Source organism: Gorilla gorilla, chromosome 19 (assembly GCF_029281585.2).
Source record: "Gorilla gorilla gorilla isolate KB3781 chromosome 19, NHGRI_mGorGor1-v2.1_pri, whole genome shotgun sequence".
NCBI classification, from domain to species: domain Eukaryota; kingdom Metazoa; phylum Chordata; class Mammalia; order Primates; family Hominidae; genus Gorilla; species Gorilla gorilla.
The window spans coordinates 18,654,854-18,678,944 of record NC_073243.2 but is presented as its reverse complement, the minus strand read 5'-3'; the positions used below and the strand labels follow the sequence as shown (position 1 = coordinate 18,678,944).

General features: G+C 52.5%; 1 protein-coding gene across 2 annotated transcripts in view; it reads left to right on the top strand.

The window, feature by feature from the left end:
- The window catches only part of TRPV3 (transient receptor potential cation channel subfamily V member 3), a 47,516-nt gene that overhangs the window by 3,617 nt on the left and 19,808 nt on the right, over nt 1-24,091 (top strand). For both annotated transcript variants that reach the window (XM_031003341.3, XM_031003340.3), the window contains exons 3-8: nt 8,959-9,063; nt 9,565-9,651; nt 10,602-10,756; nt 11,534-11,710; nt 18,536-18,676; nt 21,545-21,825. In XM_031003341.3, the coding sequence (XP_030859201.2) occupies nt 8,959-9,063; nt 9,565-9,651; nt 10,602-10,756; nt 11,534-11,710; nt 18,536-18,676; nt 21,545-21,825 (946 nt within the window). The remainder of the gene's footprint in view (nt 1-8,958; nt 9,064-9,564; nt 9,652-10,601; nt 10,757-11,533; nt 11,711-18,535; nt 18,677-21,544; nt 21,826-24,091) is intronic.

Sequence of the window (24,091 nt, the reverse complement as noted above, 5' to 3'; positions counted from 1 at the left end):
GGCACACGGTCAGCGCTCAGCATGTATTGGCATTGAGAGTGTTTCTGTGACCTTCACCATCATCATTGTCCTCATCACTCCACGGAGCCCCTGGGAACTGGGCAGGGCTGGGATGATCAGCTTTACTTCTTCGCTGGGGACGTGGAGGAGACCTGGAGCAGAGAAAGGACCTCTCCAGGTTCACCCATCCCGCCCCTCCACTGCCTCCATTATAGATTCTGCACCCCCAGCTCATTGGGTGCCTCTCAAGCTGTCCCCCAGCCCACTTCACCTGTGCGTCCCTTGAACCCGGGGTGGCCCTGCCTCCTCTGCCTGTATCCCAGGCCCCCTTTGGGCCAGGGCTGAGCTTGGTGCTTCCGCTCTGTTAGTTGGAGCTATAATCATTGAGGTGTCCTGTGTACCAGCCCCAGGGTTGGGCTCAGGATAAGGAGTTTGGGACATGGAGAGAAAAATGCCCACGTCTGCTCACAGTCTGGTGAAAGGGGAGTTGAGGAGAGAGTGGGAAGTGACCACAGAGAGGTGAACTAGCCCCGTGGGGCCTGAAGAGTGGCAGGTTATTCTGATCCTGTAGGCAGTCTCAGGGGACTTCCTGGAGGAGGTGGTGCTAGAGAGGATGTGGAGAGGAAGGAAAAAGTGCATCTGGGCAGAGGGACATGAGAGCCATGGCTCAGAGTCGGGCCACTGAGGTGAGGAGTCTGGTGTAGCTGAAATACCGGCCAGTAGAGGAGTCTTTGGGGAGGCGAGTCCCATTGGAGCTGGGTCCTGGGGGTCAGTCAAGGAACTTGGATAATCCTCAGGGCAGTGGGGAGCCATGGAGGGATTTTTTGTGGGAGGGAGGGTGGCGAGATGTGCCTTCTGGAGAGGTGACTCTGGGGGATCTGCGTGGATGATGGATTAGAGGAGAGGCTGACAGCAGGGAGACCATGAGGAGGCCTTTGGGAAGCCCAGGTGATAGGTGGTGATGTCTGAGCCTGGGTGGTCAGGGATAAAGAGGAGGGGACAGCACAGACAGGTGTCAGTATCATGGGGTCTGCAGGACCAGCCGTGGGAGGTAAAGGAGAAGGAGGAATCCCGGTGGGAGGGCCTGGAGGGATGGTGGGGCCGTCTGACATGGCGCATCAGAGGAGAAGATCCAGGTCAGGAGGAATGAGCCAAATTCAGTTGTGAAATGTTGGGTAAGAGGTGCCTGAGGGACACCCAGGTGGAGGCTCCATCTTGGAAGGCAAGAGGGGAAACTGGTGGAGGAGGAGCCAGACAGGTGTCGTGTGGGGTCATGGGGGCAGCCTGGGTCTGGGTGGGCTTGTCCAGGAAAGGGCAGAGACATCCCTGAGCTAAGCTGGCAAGGACCACCTCCCTGGTTCTCCTGCCCCTTCCCATCCGCTCTCACTTGTCCAGGGGAGGTTTGGACCTCAGGAAAAAAATAAGGACAGAGTTTTGGGAAAATCCCACGTCCTTTCCTCAGCAGGAACCGTCAGGCCGCCTTCTCTGAGCCCATCCCCCCCATTCACAGATTTAGCTCCAGGCTCAGCTCTGCAAAGCCTCCTCCGCCCAGCCAAGGGCTGAGCTTGGCATGTCTCCTAAATTGCTGTCCACTTCTCTGCCCCAAAGGCCCTCTGAGGACCCTCATGTGAAGGTTTGGGCACCCCCCTCAGAGCTGAGTAGGGGACTTGGGCCCAGAGAGAAACAGAAAAGATAAGAATAAATTAAAAGGCCGGGCGCGGTGGCTCACGCCTGTAATCCCAGCACTTTGGGAGGCCGAGGCGGGTGGATCATTTGAGGTCAGGAGTTTGAGACCAGCCTGGCCAACGTGGTGAAACCCTGTCTCTACTAAAAATACAAAAATTAGCCGGGTGTGGTGGCGTGCGCCTGTAGTCCCAGTTACTTGGGAGGCTGAGGCAGGAGAATTGCTTGAACCCAGGAGGTGGAGGTTGCAGTGAGCCAAGATTGTGCCACTGCACTCCAGCCTGGGCGACAGAGCAAAACTCTTGTCTCAAGAAAAAAAAGAAAAGAAAAGAAAAGGCCAGGCGTGGTGGCTCACGCCTATAATCCCAGCACTTTGGGAGGCTGAGGCGGGTGGATCACAAGGTCAGGAGTTTGAGAGTAGCCTGGCCAACATGGTGAAACCCCATTTCTACTAAAAAAAAATACAAAAATTAGCTGGATGCTGTGGTAGGCACCTGTAATCCCAGCTACTTGGGAGGCTGAGGCAGGAGAATTGCTTGAATTTGGGAGGCGGAGGTTGCAGTGAGCCGAGATTGTGCCACTGCACTCTAGCCTGGGTGACATAGCAAGATTCCATCTCCAAAAAAAAAAAAAAAAAAAGAATAAATTACAGGTGAAGAAAGAGGGCAATGCTGACCCCTAAGGAAACAGGCCTAATGGTGGAATCAAAGGCACCAGGGAGTCTGGAGATAGGAGAGACTTTTGGACCTGGGAGTGCTCCTGAACCATCGTGCCATTCCCTGAGAGCAGCTGTCATCTTGGCTTCCTTCCTGGACCCTGGAAAAGGTGATGCCCAGAGACAGAGATACAGACTGATGGAGGCTGTGGAGACACTGGCCTTGCAGAGCCCAGAACACTTGGGCATTTCTTGGCACAAAGCAAATGGATGGACAGTCTCCTTCCCAGCCCTGGGCTGTTCAGGGACAGTTCTTCGACTTTAAGGAACAGAAATGCAGTAGAAATGGTATAGAGCTATCTGCTCACCTGGGTCAACCACACCCAGCTGGTGCCCTTTGGTCTGGACAGAAGGAAGGAAGAAACAAACAGCACCTACAGCAGGTCTGGAGCCAGGGTGTCACTGGGCCAAGGCCTTGCCATGTGCTTATGACGCTGGGTGGGATGTGGTGTGTGCAGTGACCAGTAGGGCGGGCGCAGGACAGACCCTCACGGTCTAGCAGCTGCTCTGCCCCAGGAGTTAGGTCTTTGCCCAACAGTTGGGGTCCTCCCCAGCCCTGTGCTTATCACTGTCTTCTCACATCTGGTGCTCCAGCTGCCAAGAGCTTCCTTCTCCAGACATAGACCTCCCCTTCTCCTGAGGCTTTCTCATGCTGTTCTGCCTTCGGGGCTTTTCCCAAACCAAAGACTGGTGTCAAGACCCAGACCAAATCCCACCCCAACAGAGCACAGAGCCCTCCCTGATCCCTGTCTTCAACTGGAAGGATCTTCTCTTCCTCTGAGCTCCCTTAGCGCAGCCCCTCTCTGAAGAGGTTGACATGGTCATTGGGATGATGTCTTAGCTCTGGTCGAGGTCACTGAGCATGGAGTCCCTGGAAGGTTCATCTCTTTCCTTCGGTCTCCCTGAGTTTCTTACACAGAGGATATTAATAGTTTTTGAGTAAGTAGATGAGTCAATAAAAGAGCAGGCAGGAGGCCCGGCGCAGTGGCTCACGCCTGTAATCCCAGCACTTTGGGAGGCCGAGGCTGGTGGATCATGAGGTCAGGAGATCAAGACCATCCTGGCTAACATGGTGAAACCCCGTCTCTACTAAAAATACAAAAAATTAGCCGGGCGTGGTGGCGGGCGCCTGTAGTCCCAGCTACTGGGGAGGCTGAGGCAGGAGAATGGCGTGAACCCGGGAGGCAGAGCTTGCAGTGAGCCGAGATCACACCACTGCACTCCAGCCTGGGCGACAGAGCGAGACTCTGTCTCAAAAAAAAAAAAAAAAAAGAGCAGGCAGGAAAATGAGAGGAGTGGGTGAGCTGGTGAGCAAGCAGCCAAGTAGCCCAGCACAGCCCTTGGCAGCACGAGGACACTATGGAGCGATGAGGAAATGCTTCTTCCTTTCCCTCGGGCTCTCAGCCTCAGGTCTGAAGTGGATACATACTCTTGTGATATGGCTTTCTGGACCATCTTTGGGCCCCTGTGGACTCTGGGAGAAGGCCTTGAGTAGGTAGGGAGGTAGGGCAGAGACAAAGGGCTGCTCCTCATCTTCTTATGAGAGATTGGGAAGGGGATGAGGCTTAGGAGAGGTAAAGGCTTTAAGCACCTGAGAGCACAGTGGAAGTCACCTGAAGGATGCAACCTCCCAACATTTTGGTTTAAGGTTATGTTGGTTTATCTGCTTATTGGTCCTGTCCACCTATCCTACCCTCCCAATTACTTATTATCCATCCATCCATCCATCCATCATTTATTCACCCATCCATCATCTATTCATCCATCCATCCGTCATTTATTCATCCATCCATCCATCCATCATCTATCCACTCATCTACCTATCATCCATCCATACATCATCTGTCCATCCGTCCATCAACCATCCACTCATCTACCCATCCCATCCTCCATCCATCCATCCATCCATACATACATCTGTCATTTATTCACCCATCAATCATCTATTCATCCATCCATCAATCATTTATTCATCAATCCATCCATCATCCATTCACTCATCTACCCATCATCTATCCATCCATCCATCCACCTATCCATCCATCCATCCTCCATTCATCCATCCATCCATCCATCCATCCATCCATCATCCATCCACTCATCTACCCATTCCATCATCTGTCCATCCATCCATCCATCCATCATCCATCCATCATCCACCCATCCCTCATTCTATCATCTCTCCATTATTCATTCATCCATTTATCTGGGCATCTATACAACCAACCATCCTTCCTTCCACTCATTCGTCTTTCACTCATTATCTATCCTCCCACTCATTCACCGATGAAGTCTTCTGAGTGTTAGGACCAGTGTTGGGAATCAAGGATAATTCAACTGTAGTCTCTGCCATTGAAGAATATACAGCTGTAGGATGGTGTATTGTCCAGAGTGTGGAAAGTCGTGGCCTCATTGTACTATTTCTTGGTCAGTTCTGACCAACTCACTGGAACAGCAGCTCTGGAAGGGATGGAAATTTTGTCCACTTGTTCACTACTGGATCCTCAGCTGCAGAAACAGTGCCTGGCACATTGTAGATGCTCAATAAATATTTGTTGAGTAAATGCAACACTGAGGAATGCAGACAGGTAGGGCGGGATGGGGAGCAGGGGATGGACTGGACCGACATTCTTGGGGAAAAAGCTGTGGGTATAGGGCTTGAAGCTTTGTCTGGGGATAATTTGGCAAATCTCAACCAGGATGTTTTGGGGCTGAACCACTAGCAAATGTGTTTGGAGCTTCTGGGTCAGGCTGTTGTTGCGGAGCGACTACTTTAGGGCGAAAGTTCTGGGGCACTGCAGGGCCGCAGGGAAGTGGCAATCAGACTGGTTGACCTCCGATGCCCACTTCAGCTGGAATTCCATAAGAGGACGATCCCAGAGCTACCCTGGCTCCAGGGTCCAGGCCTTAGGGATCATCTGGCCCAACCATCATCCATTCAGGTGAAGATGACTGGCTCAGAGATGGCAAGTGATCATCTGGGGTCATACAGGAGGCAGAGACAGAGCTGGACTAGAACCCAGGCTTTAGGTTCCCAGGCAAGGGTTTAAATCCTCCCTTCATCTTCCCTTTTGGAAGAAGGGTTTGATTGGGAGCTCAGAACAGAAGGTTCCTTTTGGTGGGCAGGAGACTGGCAGGTGAGGCAGGTGAGACTGGCAACCAGTACTGCCCTCCACCCCATGTATCCGCATTTCTAGATTAGCGCTGAGCCTTCTAGGTTTGTCTGTGCTGGAGGAAAGGGCAGAGATTCCTTGGGAAAGCCCAGGGTCTCTCTCCTGCTTGCCCCACCCTAGGAAGTGGCCATGCCAAGCAACCTCCCTCTGTGGCCAACCCCTGGAGCTAGTTTAGCTGGAAGAAGGCTCAGATTGCTAAGACGAGAGCAAAGAAGCACAGATTGCAGTGTGGACTATGAGCCTGGACATCGGGAAGCAGGTTCTTTGACCACCTTGACTTTTACCCTGGGGGGTGACCATGGATGAGCTGCTTCTCCATACTGAGCCTCAGTTCTCTCGTCTGCAGAATCGGACCACAGTCCCTTCCCTGCTACCCTCCCTCCTGAATGTGACACAGCTGAGACTGCCCTTTGGGAGCTCTTCTGTAGTCTTGTGAGGAAGGAAAGGGCATGTTGGTCCCTTCTGGGCCTTAGAATGAAGGAGGCAGCAAAGGTGCTTTAGGAGCCCTGTGTGCCTGGAGAGGCCCTGCTGGTCAGGAGGCCACAGTCCCTGGCGAGGCCACAGAGGCTGCAGTTGTCCTGTAGCAGCTGCAGGGCAGGAGAGTTGCTGCCACCGAGGTCACCCTCAGCCTGATCCTCACAGTCCGGGTTGTCATCAGCCAGAAGGCTCTCCTCTGTGCATGTGATTGTGGTTTCCAAAGACATGGGTGCCTGTGTTTGTGGGTGTGTCTGAAGGTGGAGCTGGGGGTGTGTCTGACTGGGAGTCACACCTTGGGTGTATGTCTTGCTTCTTATAGGCCAGCGTCTCTCCTTCCCTGGGGCTCAGCCAGGCCACAGGGCTGGGGGCTTCTGTCTCTCTTCTCCCAGCCCAAGGAGAAAGCTGCCCTTGCCCTGCGCCTCCCCTCCGCTGCCCCCCTCCACCGCCTGAGATGGTTTCCTTCTCCACAGGGAATTCCCAGCCCTGTCCTCTGACCCCTCAAGTCCTCCCTGCTCTAGATCAGCCATTTTTTTTCTAGAGGAGTCTCCCTCTGTCACCCAGCCTGGAGTGCAATGGTGCGATCTTGGCTCACTGCAACCTCCACCTCCCATGTTCAAGTGATTCTCCTGCCTCAGTCTCACACGTAGATGGGATTACAGGTGCATGCCACCACGCCTGGCTACTTTTTGTATTTTTAGTAGACATGGGGTTTCACCATGTTGGCGAGGCTGGTCTGAAACTCCCGACCTCAAGTGACCCTCCTGCCTCTAGCTCTCAAAGTGCTGGGATTACAGACTTGGGCCACTGCGCCCAGCCTAGATCAGCCATTTTCAGCCCATTTTCTGCTGTGACAAACAGCACAAGTGCTGATCAATGGGGGCAAGTATAACTCCAGCCATCTCCCTCTCCCTCAAGAGCCAGGAAGGCCCGCGTGGATCTCAGAGTCTAGGGACGGCCCCTCAGAAGGGGTCTGACTTCAGACCTGAGGCCTGAGGGTGGGTAGGTGGTGACGGGAAAACCTAGCTCCCAGTACCATCTTCCCCATCCTTGAGGTGTCCTTTGTACCTGGAGGTGGCTGCAGACAGGGCAACCTGGCTCAAGTGTTAGGCCACCTGCAGTAGAGACCCGGGTTCAGCCATCCAGTATTTCTAGCAAGGAGAGTCACCCAGACCCAGTTTTTTTTTTGTTTGTTTTTTTTTTTGAGAAGGAGTCCCGCTCTGTTACTCAGGCTGGAGTGCAGTAGCACGATCTCGACTCACCGCAACCTCTGCCTCCCGGGTTCAAGCAATTCTCCTGCCTCAGCCTCCTGAATAGCTGGGATTACAGGCGCACACCACCACGCCCAGCTAATTTTTGTATGTTTAGTAGACACAGGGTTTCGCCGCATTGGCCAGGCTGGTCTCAAACTCCTGATCTCAACTGATCTGCCCACTTTGACCTCCCAGAGGGCTGGGATTACAGGCATGAGCCACCACACCTGGCCTAGCCCAGCTTTGAATCTGGACTTTGCTACCTATCTGCTGCGCGACCTTGGGCAAGTTGCTTTATCTACAGATAGAAGCCACATGTCTCCAAGGGGGGCCTTCCTCACCTCGACATTGTAAATTAGCAGCTAATTGACACTACAGGACAAGAGGAGACTAGAAATTGTCCTTCCTCACCCGCCCCCACTGAGACAAAAGCATATCTGACTGCTTCCCCTATGCGTCTACGTTTTTGTTGGTTTGTTTGTTTTTTGAGATAGAGTCTCGCTCTGTTGCCCAGGCTGGAGTGCAGTGGCATGAGCTCGGCTCACTGCAACCTCCACCTCCCGGGTTCAAGCACTTCTCCTGCCTCAGCCTCCCAAGTATTTCTAGCTTGGGACTACAGGCATGCACCACGACGCCTGTCTAATTTTTGTATTTTTTGTAGAGACGGGGTTTCTCCATATTGGTCAGGCTGGTCTCGAACTCCCGACCTCAGATGATCTGCCCGCCTAGGCCTTCCAAAGTGCTGGGATTATAGGTGTGAGCCACCGTGCGTCTATGTTTGTCTTCCGTAAAGTGCAGATTTACTGAGCGCAAGATGAATCCATAATTGACTGTTTCCACTACCCACCCCTTTTCACGTGCAACACATGCTCAGTAAGCAGAATCGAAGCCTCACAAGAACATGGCCCTGTGCTCCCTGTTTTCTTTCTTTTTTTTTTTGAGACGGAGTCCTGCTCTGTCACGCGGGCTGGAGTGCAGTGGCGCGATCTCGGCTCACTGCAACCTCTGCCTCCCAGGTTCAAGCAATTCTCCTGTCTCAGCCTCCCGAGTAGCTGGGGTTACAGGTGCTTGCCATCACGCCCAGCTACTTTTTTTTTTTTTTTTTTTGCATTTTAAGTAGAAATGGAGTTTCGCCATGTTGGCCAGGCTGGTCTCAAACTCCTTACCTCAGGTGATCTGCCCGCCTCAGCCTCCCAGGGTGCTGGGATTATAGCCCCTGCACCAGGCCTGCTCCCTCTTTTTTTTTTTCTTTCCTCCTTTCTCTCCTGCCCAGTTTTCACCTTTAAATATTGAGGCCCTCAGAATCCTGTTCAGAGGAGGAAGTGTGGGCCACAGATCCTACTGGGGCTTGTGTGTCTTTTTCCCGGGTGTGTCCTCACCTTGGCAAAATAAACCTCTACATCAATTGGGTTCGCCTCAGTCCTTTTCTTTAGTTTCACACTTGACTTGCAGCTCCCCGGAGACCATCTGTGAAATGTAGGTGATAATGACAGCGTCCATCTCCGAGGGCTCCCAGGAGGGCTGGGCAAGGCTATTTGGGCTCAGAGCTGGCCAGGGTGTGTGCTCAGCATGGGGGCACCCTCTGTGGCCGGGAGGCAGGACACAGGCAGACAGGCTCTGCCTGGCTCGGCCCTAACAGACTTCCTCCGTGTTCCCTCAGTGCACACTTCTTCCTGGAGATAGAAGGGTTTGAGCCCAACCCCACAGTTGCCAAGACCTCTCCTCCTGTCTTCTCCAAGCCCATGGATTCCAACATCCGGCAGTGGTGAGTACGGGCCCCAGCCCAACCCCCTGCCCTGGGCCCAGCCCTCAGCTCCAGCATGTGGCCAGTGACTTGCCCTGGGTCACGGGGCCAGGCCTGGCTGTGGCATGCTACCACTGTCTATTATAAAACTTTATTATTATTATTTATCTTTTTGAGATGGAATGTCGCTCTGTTGCCCAGGCTGGAGTGCAGTGGCCCAATCTCAGCTCACTGCAGCCTCCACCTCCCAGGTTTAAGCAATTCTCCTGCCTCAGCCTCCCAAGTAGCTGAGATTACAGGCACATGCCACCACGCCTGGCTAGTTGTTGTATTTTTAGTAGAGACGATTTAGTAGAGACAGTTTAGTTTCACCATGTTGGGCAGGCTGGTCTTGAACTCCTGACCTCAAGTGATCCACCTGCCTCGGCCTCCCAAAGTGCTGGGATTACATGCATGAGCCACCTCACCCGGCCCATTTTAAAACTTTAAAACCCTCTCTGTTCCCCCTGCCAACACCTCCAGCATCTCTGGTAACTGTGATGACATGGACTCCCCCCAGTCTCCTCAGGATGATGTGACAGAGACCCCATCCAATCCCAACAGCCCCAGGTAAGTCTGCCCCTCCCCCTCCACCCACTGTACCCACCCAGGCTGGGGGTGCCAGAGAGACAGGATCCGGGGCCCTGCAGGAAGGAGAAAGAATCCACCATTCCTGGGGGTTGGGACAAGTGGAGTCATGGGTCCATGGCATGTAGGACGTTTACAGGGAAGGAGTGGAGTATTGAATTCTATAAAACCCATTTGTTATGAAACATTCAAACAGCAGGATGCAGTGGAAAAAGAACTGTAGCACGACACCGTTTATGTGAACTAAAAATACATAGCCAGGTACAGGGCTCATACCTGTCATCCCAGCACTTTGGGAGGCTGAGGCAGGAGGATCACGAGGTCAGGAGTTCAAGACCAGCCTGACCAACATGGTGAAACCCCGTCTCTACTAAAAATACAAAACTTAGCCGGGCGTGGTGGCGCATGCCTGTAATCCCAGCTACTGAGGAGGCTGAGGCAGGAGAATTGCTTGCACCCTGGAGGTGGAGGTTGTAGTGAGCTGAGATTGTGTCACTGTACTCCAGCCTGGGTGACAGAGCAATACTGTCTCAAAAAAAAAAAAAGAAAAAAGAAACAAAAGGAGACATCAGCGCGTTACCATGGTTGCTTATCTGGAGTGGGAGGACAGGGAGGGATAGATTTTAAAAGTTCAAACAACATAAAATATGAAATCTTATATTTTCAAGGTAATGTCTATTAATAGGCATAGATCCTTCCTGATCATTACTTCATGCATCCAAATATAGGTATTTTGACAAAATGTGATTGCATATGGATTACAAGGGAAGCCTGATGGGTCCACACAGAGCCCAGGAGTTTGCAGGCATTGTGACAGGCATGGGAGATGTTGGCGGCAGGTGCAGCGCCCCGTAGGCAGCTCTGGCGGGGAAAAGGAGAGATTGAGCTTGAGAGGATGTGTGTGTTGAGCTGGAAACTTTTTCTGGCTTCAGTGCACAGCTGGCCAAGGAAGAGCAGAGGAGGAAAAAGAGGCGGCTGAAGAAGCGCATCTTTGCAGCCGTGTCTGAGGGCTGCGTGGAGGAGTTGGTAGAGTTGCTGGTGGAGCTGCAGGAGCTTTGCAGGCGGCGCCATGATGAGGATGTGCCTGGTGAGTGTCTGAGCCTGGCAGAGGGTGCAGGGCTGGGGGCCCTGCTTGGCTTCTGGTGCCCATTTTCCTCTCCCCTCACCAACCCATGAGGCTGGAGTGTGAGGGGCCTTGAATTCTGGCTAGGGACTTTGAACTTGACTCCGAGGAGAATGGGGAACCACAGAAGGGTTTGGGCAGGTGAGAGTCAGGTCTGACTACTGTGTGGAAGATGGGGGGTGACGCTGGAGAAGGCCACTGTTCAGGCAGGGCTGGGACCCTGAAGCAGGGCTTGAGAAGGGGAATGGTTCTGAGCAGCTCCTCGGCCAGTAGCATTGGCAGGATTTGAGGACCTGGGGAGTGAGGGACGGGGGGTCCAGCATGGTGCCATTTAGACTTGGGTAGCTTGGTGGCTGGTGGAGCCCTGGGTGTCTTGGGGACCAGTGCAGTATCAGGTTGATGGGGAGGCCATGAGCTTTATTTGCAGGCCACGAGGAGGGGGCAGGCTGGAGACAGATTCCAGGGTGGCAGCAGGGGGGTGGACAGCGGGAAGCCATACAGTGGGCAAAGAGCAAAAGGCCTCAGATACGTCACCCATGGGCCACAGAGAGCAAGGAGCCAGCATAGGAGACGGAGGAGGAACAGCTGGAGAGGGAGGAGAGCGGCCAAGTGTAAGGTCTGGGAGTGGAGATGTGGAGGAGGGGCTTGGGGTCTGCGGCTGCAGCAACCACACCCTCTGGGCTGGGAGGGCCAAGGGCAGCCGGGGCACTCCTGTAACTCCACCCATGGCCCTGCCTGCAGACTTCCTCATGCACAAGCTGACGGCCTCCGACACGGGGAAGACCTGCCTGATGAAGGCCTTGTTAAACATCAGTCCCAACACCAAGGAGATCGTGCGGATCCTGCTTGCCTTTGCTGAAGAGAACGACATCCTGGGCAGGTTCATCAACGCCGAGTACACAGAGGAGGCCTATGAAGGTATCCTGCCTGCAGAGGGGCTGTGCAGACAGGAGTCTCTGAGGGTGGGGTATGGGGCCACAGGGCCACTGCTGGCCAGGCCACGTGGAGGCACTGCTGCCATTGAGGAGCCCCAAGCATGTAGCATGGTACCAGGGATGCTTCAGGCAACCCTCTCTTTCTTCCTTCATTCTGCAAATAATTTTGAGCACTGGTTCCATGCCAGGCATTGTTTTTGGCATGGGCATGCACTGGTGAACAAGACAGGTTAAAACCACTGCTCTAAGGCCAGGCGCGGTGGCTCACGCCTGGAATCCCAGCACTTTGGGAGGCTGAGGCGGGTGGATCACCTGAGGTCTGGAGTTCAAGACCAGCCTGACCAACATGGTGAAACCCCGTCTCTACTAAAAATACAAAAACCAGCCGGGCATGGTGGCAGGTGCCTGTAATCCCAGCTACTTGGGAGGCTGAGGCAGGAGAATCACCTGAACCCAGGAGGCAGAGGTTGCAGTGAGCCGAGATCGCCATTGCACTCCAGCCTGGGCAACAGAGCGGGACTCCATCTCAAAATAAATAAATAAGTAAAGACAGAAAGAAAAAGAAACAAAGAAAAGAAAGAAAGAAAGTCATGCTCTAAATAAGATAATTTTAGATTTAAAATATTATGAAAATAAATGAAGATAGTGTGACAGAAAGTGACTGGGGGAAGGCAACTTTACAGTGGACAGTCAGAGTGGTCATCTTTGGCCTGAGGCCGACATGATGAGAAGGATCAGGGCGAAAGCCCCAAGATGGGATTGAGCTTGGCATGGTTGAGCAATGAAAAGAAGGCTGGAAGTGAGGCAAGAGAGCCGGGCAGGGGCCACCAAAAGTCGACTGTTGTCATCATCATCATCATCATTAACTGTCCCCATTTGGGTCTCAGTTTTGTGGATTTCTTTGTAAGTGGGCCAGAGAGGATGCTGGGAGAGCAAATTTGGGAGAGTGGCTCCCTCCCAGGAAATCCACAGGGGAAAATCAGTAAGATGTGTCTTTATTTGAGTTTTGGAGTCAGTCAACAGCGCTTTACGGTCTTGTGAGGTGCTCGTGGCAAAAGCGATTGGCTCAATTATAATTGGATGCCGTCTTGCTGATATGCTGGGGGCACTAGATGTTTGAGCTTTTTTGTTTTTGTTTTCTGACATGGAGTCTCGCTCTGTTGCCTAGGCTGGAGTGCAGTGGCGTGATCTTGGCTCACTGCAACCTCCGCCTCCCAGGTTCAAGCGATTCTCCTGCCTCAGCCTCCCAAGTAACTGGGATTACAGGCACCTGCCACCATGCCTGGCTAATTTTTTTGGATTTTTAGTAGAGACGGGGTTTCACCATTTTGGCCAGGCTGGTCTCAAACTCCCAGCCTCAGGTGATCCACCTGCCTTCACCTCCCAAAGTGCTGGGATTCCAGGCGTGAGCCACCACGCCCTGCCACATTTTAGCTTTTTCCAGGTGGGAGTTTAGCTTTGGCCTTTAACCCTTCTCATGGGAGAAAGTAATTGTGATTTATTATTTGAACTCTGCAGACTTTCAAAAGCATTTTTGTTATATATAAGAAGAAGTCAAGGATTGTGACAAACTAGAAGGTATGGAGTGGAGGAGAGGAAACCTAGGGAAGACTGCTGCAACTGAGTGCTAAACTGCTCACTGAGCTCCCTGGTAGCCAATGCAAAGAGAGAAACTGGATGACCCATATCACATTCTCAGCCTGTCTCTAAGGAGTTGACAGTAGTCCTGCAGACAGGGAGGTTCAGGCCAGTGCCTCAAGCTTGCTTGTCCTAATTTTCCCTTTTCAGTCCCCTTTGTATCCTCCTTTCTTCTTGTCAGTATTGTAGGACTTACGAACTACCCTTTGCTAGCAACATGTTTCCCTTGAGGGCAGGGATGAAGTCTGTTGCTTACAGTTCATTTCCCAGTACCCTTAGGGTCTCACATAAGAGACGCTTAGTACATATTTTTTGGATGAGTGAATGAAAGAAGGTTGTTAGTGTTTCTGTGAAGACTTTGCTGTCCTGGTCACAGATCCTTACCTCTCCCTGTTCTTAGCCTCCCCTTTCCCTCTCCTTTCATGAATCTGCCTCTTGCTGGGGCGAGGAGGTCTGGGAGGCTGTGGGCACCTCCTCTTTCTCTGAATGGTGGGAGGAGCTATTTATTCTTGTCTTCCTGGAAACCAACCCCACCACCGTTCTGACCCATCCGCTGGTGCCTTCCTTCCTCTTAGCATTTCCTCTGCCCGGAGCAGAGGGGCTCCAGGACCAGCAGAGTAGCATTCTTCCACACTCTGGGCAGGACCCAAGGTGACCACTCTGATTGTCCACTCTAAAGTTTCCCTTCCCCAGTCACTTTCTGTCACCCTATCTTCATTTATTTTCATAGCATTTTTTTGTATCTAAAATAACCTTATTTAGAGCAATGACTTTGTTTATTTATTTATTTATTTATTTATTTTTTGAGATGGAGTTCCACTGTGTCACCAGGCTGGAGTGCAGTGGCACAACCTCTGCCTCCCGGGTTCAGGTGATTCTCCTGCCTCAGCCTCCCAAGTAGCTGGGACTACAGGCAACTGCCTCGCCTCTCTGAGCCTCAGTTTCCCCACTGGGCAAGGGCGAATATTTCCTCCCTATGTTGCTAAGAGGAACCAATCACAACTTTATTCATATCATTTTAAAGCATTTTATCAGAGGCCTTCAGAGTTTTACTTTTTTAAGCAATTCTTCAATTAAGACATTTTTATTATAAAAATTTTAAACATAAAGTTAAGATATTAGAATAATAAACCTCTACACATCCATCATCAGATTCAATATAACAGTTTCTTTTTATTATTTTACTTTATTTTATTTTATTATTGTTTTTGAGACAGGGTCTCACTCTGTTGGGCAGGCTGGAGTGCAGTGACGCAACCACGACTCGCTGCAACCTTGACCTCCCTGGGCTCAGGTAATTTTCCCACCTCAGCCTCCCGAGTAGCTGGGACTATAGATGCATGCCACCCCGCCCAGCTAATTTTTCTATTTGTTGCAGGGATAGGGTTTCACCATGTTGCCCAGGCTGGTCTGTAACTCCGGGGCTCAAGCAATCCTCCCGCCTCTGCCTCTCAGTGATGGGATTATAGGCGTGAGCCACTGCACCCAGCCTAACAACATCCACGTCACATGAATAGAGTTTCATTGTAAAGCAGCCCAGCATTTTACATAAGTTTTTTTTTTTTTTAAGTCCTTTACCCATATACTTTGTGGAGTTTTCTAGGCCTTTGACATTTGTGTGTGTATATGTGCACACAGAAAAAGTTTTATTTATTTAACATAAAATAGTATCATACTGTCTGTATTCTACAAGTTGGTTTTTTTGATTAACTATTAACCATATGTCTTGGAGCACTTCTTATGCCAAAATATGAAAGTCTAGCTTCTTTTCACCAGATTAGTCTGCAATTGCGGCTGCACCTTGGCTAATTTCACCACTCCCCCACTGACAGACAGTCAGGTGTTTCCAGTTGTGTTGTGACAGTGTCACAGTGCACGATCTTGTCTGTGACCCTGTGCACAGGTGCACATATGTTTCAGAAAATATTTTGAATTGGAATATTTGGGTTCAACCGCATGCATATTTAAAGTTATAATAGTGGCCAGGCACAGTGGCTCATGCCTGTAATCCCAGCACTTTGGGAGGCCAAGGCAGGTGGATCACTTGAGGTCAGGAGTTCCAGACCAGCCTAGCCAACATGGTGAAAACCCATCTCTACTAAAAATACAAAAACTAGTAGGGCGTGGTGGGGCACGCTTGTAATCCCAGCTACTTGGGAGGCTGGGGCAGGAGGATCACTTGAACCTGGGAGGCGGAGGTTGCAGTGAGCTGAGATCGCGCCACTGTACTCCAGCCTGGGCAACAGAGGGAGACTCCATCTCAAAAAAAAAATTTTTTTTTTAAATAAATAAAATAAAGTTATAATAGTTATTGCCAAATTTGTCTCTAAAAGATACTCATTTACTCTGTCCCCACAACAGTGTACAGAAATACTCATTCTCCTACTTATTACTAACACTGCAAATTATCTTTTTTTTTTTTTTTTTTTGTTCTTTTCCAGTCTGGTGGGTGAAAAGGGTTAACTCTTTAGGTTCTAATTTTCATTTTCCTGACCACCAGTGATTCCAAACATCTTTCACTTTGTTTATTCACTGTGTGTATTTTCTCCTCTGTGAGGTGCTTGTTTATAATCTTTTCTCAGTTTTCTTTTAGGCTGTTTGTCTTTCTATTGATTCATAGGCGCTTGTAATATATTATAGACTTTTAAAAACACAATGCCTTTCTATTTTTTTTTTGAGACGGGGTCTTGCTCTATTGCCCAGGCTGGAGTGCAGTGGCATGATCTTGGCTCACTGCAAGCTCCACCTCCCGGGTTCACACCATTCTCCTGCCTCAGCCTCCCGAGTAGCTGGGACTACAGGCACTCACCATCACGCCCGGCTAATTTTTTGTATTTTTAGTAGAGACAGGGTTTCACCAGGTTAGCCAGGATGGTCTCGATCTCCTGACCTCGTGATCTGCCCGCCTCGGCCTCCCAAAGTGCTGGGATTACAGGTGTGAGCCACCGTGCCTGGTGTGCCTTTTTTTTTTTTTTTTTTTTTTTTAAAGACAGAGTCTTGCTCTCTAGCCCAGGCTGGAGTACAGTGGCGCGATCTCTGCCTCCTGAGTTCAAGTGATTCTCCTGCTTCAACCTCCTGAGTAGCTGGGACTACAGGTGCCCGCCACCACACTTGGCTAATTTTTTTGTATTTTCAGTAGAGATGGGGTTTCTCCATGTGGGCCAGGCTGGTCTCGAACTCCTGACCTCAAGTGATCCACCCGCCTCGGCTTCCCAAAGTGCTGGGATTACAGGTGTGAGCCACCGCGCCCGGCCCTGAAACACATTGCCTTTTTATATATCTCAAATATTTTCCCCAGCCTATCACTTGTCTTTAACTTTCATTAGGATGCATTCGGAAATACAGAAATCTCCGAGGTAGGGGGATTGCTTGAGCCCAGGAATTCAAGACCAGCCTGGGCAACACAGCAAGATCCTGTCTCTACAAAAAATTTTAAAAATAAGCCAGGCGTGGTGGTGCAGGCCTGTAGTCCACATGTGTGTGTGTATATATGTACACAGAAATAGTTTTATTTATTTACTTATCTAACATAAAATAGGACCATCACGTCTGTATTCTACAAGTTGCTTTGTTTGATTAACTGTATGTCTTAGAGCATTTCTTATGCCAAATATGAAAGTCTAGCTTTTGGGGGGCTGAGACAGGAGGATGGTTTGAGCCCAGGAGTTCAAGGTTGCAGTGAGCTATGCTCACGCCACTGCACTCCAGCCTGGGTGACACAGCAAGATCCTGTGTCAAACATACAAACAAACAAACAAAAAACCAAAAACCCCCCAAACCAAAAACCTTTATGTAAGCAAATATGTCAGCCTTTTCTTTATGGTTTCTGCCTTTTGGATCCTGCTTAAGAAGGTCTTCCCTACCAAAAGGTTAGCTATAAACAAACTTTCTAATTTGTTTTAAAACTTAGTTCTTTAATCCACCAAGACTATGTTTGTTTATGACACAGCGGCAGCTCTTTGGAAACTGCTGTTTCTGTTGGTGCATTTCGAGACCCTTCCCCCACTCCAGCCTTCTGGTCCCTTCCATCTGGAAGTTCTCTGGTCTCCAGCAGGCTTAGTGTCTCTCCCGCTACCCTTCTTTCCTCTTGCTGTGTCACCAGCGTATCATTCACCCACCGCCAGGGCTGGATACCTAGATCTTACCTGAGACACCCTTCTCCCCAGCCGGGCATCCTGAAGGCTCTTTCTCCGGAGGGTCTTTGGGCTTCCTCCTTTCTCCACCCTTCATGTGCCCTCCAACTCCCCTTAGTTCAGGCCTCATCATTTTTTTGTTTGTTTGTTTGTTTTTTGAGATGGAGTTTCACTCTTCTTGCCCAGGCTGGAGTGCAATGGACCAATCTCGGCTCACTGCAACCTCTGCCTCCTGGGTTCAAGCGATTCTCCTGCCTCAGCCTCCCAAGTAGCTGGGATTACAGGCATGCGCCCCCACGCCCGGCTAATTTTGTATTTTTATTACAGACGGGGTTTCACCATGTTGGTCAGGCTGGTCTCGAACTCCTGACCTCAGGTGATCCACCTGCTTTGGCCTCCCAGTGTGCTGGGATTGCAGGCCTCATCATTTCTTTCACTCGTCTCGGCTGCTTCTAACGCATCCTCCACTTTTGCAAGCAGAGAGGTCTGAAAACACCCATGCACCAAGCCCTACATTCTCGTCCTGCCAGTTTCCTAATTCAGGGCCTTCTATGACTCTGGCCCTTACTTAGCACAAGCTCCGCCCTCTTACCCTGGCTGATGAGCTGGCCCCACCCCGCCTCGCTAAACTTCTGAGGTCCCAGGTTAGAGAGCTCTGGGAAGCCGCCTGACGCTCTCTGGCTGTGAAGGGCCCTTGCTCTGGGTACCGCAGCTCCTGCACCCCTCTGAATCGTAGCACCTCGTTCTCAGTGACACTGTGGGCTTCTGGAGGAAAATAATCGAAATTGCGTCTTGTGCACCCACTGACCCCCAGCGCCTGGGGCCGGAGCCCGGAGCAGGCGCTCCACAAACATTTCCTGGGTCCGCGCAGGCACGAAGGAAGCAAAGAATAAAGCTGGGATTCCTGGTAGCTGGCGACACAGACCAGGGCTCTGATTTCCCCGTGGGTTCGGGGAGGGTATGGAGGCCAGAGCCGGTGGGCAAGAGGCCCCGGTTCCCGGCGCTGAGGCTCCCGCGCGTCCCCGCCCGGTCCGCAGGGCAGACGGCGCTGAACATCGCCATCGAGCGGCGGCAGGGGGACATCGCAGCCGTGCTCATCGCCGCCGGCGCCGACGTCAACGCCCACGCCAAGGGGGCCTTCTTCAACCCCAAGTACCAGCACGAAGGCTTCTACTTCGGTGGGTGCCGCCCCCGCCCGGTGCGGAGTCTGGGAGGAGGGAGGAGGGAGACGGGAGAGGGAGGAGGGATGGGGGAGGAGGGAAGAAGGGAAGAGGAAGGAAGGAAGAGGGAAGGAGGAAGGAAGAGGGAAGGAAGAAGGAAGAGGGAAGGAGGAAGGAAGTGAGGAGGTAGAGGGAGGAAGGGAGGAGGGAGAGGGAGGAAGGGAGGAGGGAGACGGAGGAAGGAAGAGGGAAGCAGGAAGGAGGGGTGAAGGAGAGGGAGGAGGGAGGAAGGAAGCAGGAAGGATGAGGGAGGAAGGAAGAGGGAAGCAGGAAGGAGGGAGGAGGGAGAGGGAGGAGGGAGGAAGGAAGCAGGAAGGATGAAGGAGGAAGGGAGGAGGGAGAGGAAGGAAGGGAGGAGGGAGAAAGGAAGAGGGAAGCAGGAAGGAGGGAGGAAGGGAGGAGGGAGGAGGGAGAGGGAGGAGGGAGAGGGAGGGAGGAGGAAGGAGGGGGAAGGAGGGAGGAGGGGGAAGGAGGGAGAGGGAGGGAGGAGGAAGGAGGGGGAAGGAGGGAGGAGGGGGAAGGAGGGAGGAGGGAGGGAGGAGACAGAAGGGAGAAGGAGGAGGGAGAGGGAGAAAGGGAGGAGTAAGAAGGGAGGAGGGAGAGAAAGGAAGGAAGGAGGGAGGAAGGGAGGGGCCACCCCGCTTTGAGCTCCACCCGCACTGTCCCTGCCTTAAGAGGCTCTGGTGCCCCAGAGGGGCAGGAGGGGAGGAGGCTGGGCATGTCCATCTGAGCAGGACACCAGGGTGGACCAGAGAAGGAGGGGCTGGGAGGAGGTGTTGGGGGAGGAGTCCATGTTCCGGTGGTGTCACCTGGTGGCCTTAGAAGCATTGTCCCGGGCAGCCCTCTGAGGGAACAGAGACCTGGGAGGGAGGCCGAGGAGGCAGCCCCATTTTACAGGCGAGGAGATGGCTCTGCGAAGGGAAAGGACTTGCCCCAGGGTAGCAGGGCATTGACTTAGGTGTCCTGGCCTCCAGCTCTGACCTGTGTGCCAGGGCCCAGTGCATCTCAGGACTGCAGACAGGGAGTCGAGAGTGAGAGGGCAGAACTCCCCTGCCTCACAAGTCACAGAGTCCAGAAGCAACTGGGGTTAGGATGCTCTAGGAAAAAAAAAAAAAATTGAAATGCATAATTTAGATATAGTGAAAGTCACCCGTGTTAGAGGACAGTTCTGTTCATTTTCACAGTGCGTCGAGTTGGTTCACCACCACTGCAATCAGGACAGGGAACAAATGGCTCCGTCACACACAAAAATTTCTCTGTGTAACTTTGTTGCAGAGGAGACCCCTCCTGTCACCCAGTCTTGCCTGACTGATGATCACCCATCTGTTTTCTCTTCTGGGTGTTATTTTTTTTATTTTTATTTTTTTAATGGAGTCTTACTTTGTTGCCCAGGCTGCTGGAGTGCAGTGGTGCCATCTGGCTCACTGCAGCCTCTGCCTCCTGGGTTCAAGCGATTCTCATGCTTCAGCCTCCTGAGTAGCTGGGACTATCTTCTGGGTGGTTTTTTAATCAGCAGGGCTAGCTAGTCTGAGCTCTGGGCAGCCCTGTGTGTCCAGGTGTGGGTGTCCTGGAAAACGGGGTCTTGTCCAGTTCATAGTGTGTCCCCATTGCCCTGCATAGGAGCTGGTTGGACCTAGTGTTGGGAAGCATTTGTTGGGTGGGGCGAGGAGAGGGGAGGCAGCTGAAGACCTGGTGTCCGGGGCTGGTCGTGTCCCAGGCTTGCTGTATGACCTCATGTGAGTCACTTGCCTTATTTTTTCTTAACAAGCATTTATTGAGCACTTACTATCTACATCAGGCACTGTTCTAGGTACTTGAAATGTATCGGTGAACAAAATAGAGATCCTTGCCCTCATGGAACTTACATTCTAGACAGGGAGAGACCGTCAGTAATAAGCACTATAAATAAGAATTTTATATACTATGATACAAAATGATAAGTGCTCTTAAAAAATACAAAGTAGACCGAGTACAGTGACTCACATCTGTAATCCCAGCACTTTGGGAGGCCAAGGCAGGTGGATCACGAGGTCAGGAGTTCAAGACCATCCTGGCCAACATGGGGAAACCCCATCACTACTAAAAATACAAAAATTAGCCAGGCGTGGTGGTGGGCGCCTGTAGTCCCAGCTACTCGGGAGGCTGAGGCAGGAGAATAGCTTGAACCCAGGAGGCAGAGGTTGCAGTGAGGCGAGATGGCACCACTGCACTCCAGCCTGGCGACAGAGTAGGACTCCGTCTCAAAAAAAAAAAAAAAAAAAAGTAAAGCAGAGGACAAGGAATCAAGAGTTCTGTCTGGGACAAGAGGAGGGTGGATTTTAATTTTGAATAGAGTGGTTAGGGTGGCTCACTGAAAGGTGACGTTTCAGCAAGGACTTGAAGGAGGTGAGGGAGAAAGTGACTGGGCTACCTACAGGCAGATGGGACAGCTGAGCGAAGGCCCCCAGGCCACGTGTTGGAGGAGATGGAAAAAGTCCATTGTAGCAGGAGGGAGTGAGTGATGGAGAGCGGAGGTCAGAGTATGCAGGGCTTTGTGGGCTGTCGTTGGAACCTGAGCTTTCATTCTGGGGGAGGCACTAACAGGTTGGTCTGGCTGCTGTGCTGAGCAGAGTATTAAAGGGCCAGGGTGGAGGCAGGGAGGCCAGTTAGGAGGCTACCGCAGTCATCTAGCTTCACTCTTCCCTGTAGAAGCGGAAGATGGGGAGAGGGCTAGGGAACCTGAGGTGCCCATCCTGCTGAGATAGGATATGGGCCCCAGTCCTGGGTCTTGGGGGACGCTGCTTCCGGCCCATGAGAGAACCAAGCTTCGGTGCGCTCATCCCCCAGGTGAGACGCCCCTGGCCCTGGCAGCGTGCACCAACCAGCCCGAGATTGTGCAGCTGCTGATGGAGCACGAGCAGACGGACATCACCTCGCAGGACTCACGAGGCAACAACATCCTTCACGCCCTGGTGACCGTGGCCGAGGACTTCAAGACACAGAACGACTTTGTGAAGCGCATGTACGACATGATCCTACTGCGGAGTGGCAACTGGGAGCTGGAGACCACTCGCAACAACGATGGCCTCACGCCGCTGCAGCTGGCCGCCAAGATGGGCAAGGCGGAGGTGGGGCCATGGGGCGCGGGGAGGCAGAAGGTCGGGAGGTCAGGAGGTACAGCTGCCACTCTCTCAGCCCCGGGGGCCTTACTGGGGATTCACAAACCACAGCCTCAGCCTTGAGAAGGTGCCAGCCTTGAGTCCAGAACTGCAGTGGCGTGGCGGCCCGAGGCAGGTTTGTTCTGAGGGGCCACGCGGAGCTGGTGCGATGCAGCCCACTCTCTAGACTTCAGTCCCTAATACGCCGCGTTTCCATCTCTTGTCCTGGAAGGGCTAGGCTGGGGGAGCCTGAGGCTGAGGTGACACAATAGCCCCAGCAGTGGGTGGCCCTTGGGGCCTTCTGCCTCTCACCAGGACGGGAGTTCCAGAATGGCTGCTGCGGGCACAGCGCTAATATGCTGCCATTTCCCAATTATGGAGAGACCCCAGCCTGTTTATGCGGTTGGAACTCTGTGCCACGTCCCCAGCCAAGAGTGTGGCCGCTTTGGGCCCTTCTTGCCTTGTGTGATGTGGCTGAGAAATCGAGGCTTGGCTGGGAGCCTTGGTGAAGACTTGAGCAGGGCTGGGCTCAGATCTCTTTCAGGGGCTGGTGTCATGGCTTGGTCTGAGGTATTCTTCTCAGGGGACTGATTCTGGGGTCCAAGCGTGTTCCTCAGCCTCACTGTCTCTGCGCTCTGCGAGGAGGCTGTGACTCCTGGGATGCCATCAGAGGACACTGGGGGGTGGTGGCTGTTGAGTAATCGCAGCTGTGCCAGCCTCAGGGTACCCGCCTCCCTGGTCAGCTGCCCCGAGGGCCTTGGTCCTGTCCCAAGTGATCAGGGCTGGGGCCCACAAGGGGCCTTTTGATTCTCCTGTGGGGGAGGAGGAGATGGAAGACGGCTTCAACAGAGGAGGAATTGTGTGTCTGCCTCCCCACAGCTCCTGCCTACCCTCAGGGTCACAGCTTGCTGGGGCTTTGAAGAGTCAGCTTGTGGTTGCAGAAGAAGCCTTCTCCAAGGCCATCTTCCCTGTGTGCCACTGTGGCGGGTGCTGTCCCTGCCACCCCAGCCCAGGGAGGAGGCTTCCTGCATGGAGCATGGTCCCAGGACTCCCTTGTTTTCTAGGGGACAGTGTGCCCGCTGTGGCCAGCCCGGGGGAGGCACCTGTCTCCCGCTTCCCTCCTCTGTTCCGTGTCCTCCAGAAAACTTTTCTGGGTGCTGCCCAGCTTGGCCACCGTCCTGGGGGTTTTATAGGCTGGGGTGCAGGACGGAGAGACCTGGCCTTATCCCTAGAAGCTCTCTGCCTGGGCTCTCATGACAGATGGGATGGGAACCCAGTGAGTCTTGTGAGGCCAGGTCTCTGACACTGTCCTTCCCAACAGTCCCTTCCTCTTGGGTCTTGAGTCGGTGTCCTAGGAAGCCCATGTCTCATCCTGGGGTAACCCAGGGCTCAGCTTTTTGGAAGCAGGAAGCCAGAGACAGTGGCTCTGTGTCCAGCCTGCACTTTGGAGCCAGCCAGGAAGCTTCACAAATACAGACTCCTGGGTCCCACCCTGGAGATTTCGATTTCATTAGTTGATGCTGTGGGAATTTTTTTTTTTTTTTTTTTTTTTTGAGACTAGAGTCTCACTTCATTGCCCAGGCTGGAGTGCAGTGGCGCAATCATGGCTCATGGCAACCTCCACCTCCCAGGTTCAAGCAACTCTCCTGCCTCAGCCTCCTGAGTAGCTGGGGTTACAGGCGCCTGCCACCACACCCAGCTAATTTTTGTATTTTTAGTAGAGACAGGATTCCACCATGTTGGCCAGGCTGGTCTCGAACTCCTGACCTCAAATGATCCACCCGCCTCGGCCTCCCAAAGTGCTGGGATTATAGGCGTGAGCTACCGCACCTGGCCATGCTGTGGGAATTTCTAAGTTTCCCAGCAACCCTAACATGTAGCAGAGTTTGAGGATCACTGGCCTACCGAAGTCCCACGGGCCTCCCTCTAGGGCGTGGTGTCTCTCGTCACCACCTGCCTGGCCAGAGTGGTGAGCCACAGCTGGAGGAGTCTTGGCTTAGGGTGGGCTGGGGACACTGAGAACACTTCTGGCTTCTTCTCAAGTCCAGAGCAAATGGAAACTGTTTCTACAAAATCATCAGTGCCTGGATTTTTCACTGAACCGGGGCCCCAGCTGGCGTGAGGCATTTCAAGCTGATTGTGCAGCTTGCTGCAGCCTGCGAAGAACCTTCACACCCTTTGTCCCTGGTATTCACAACCCCCAGTGAGATGGGCAGAACAGCAAGCTTTGTGCGCA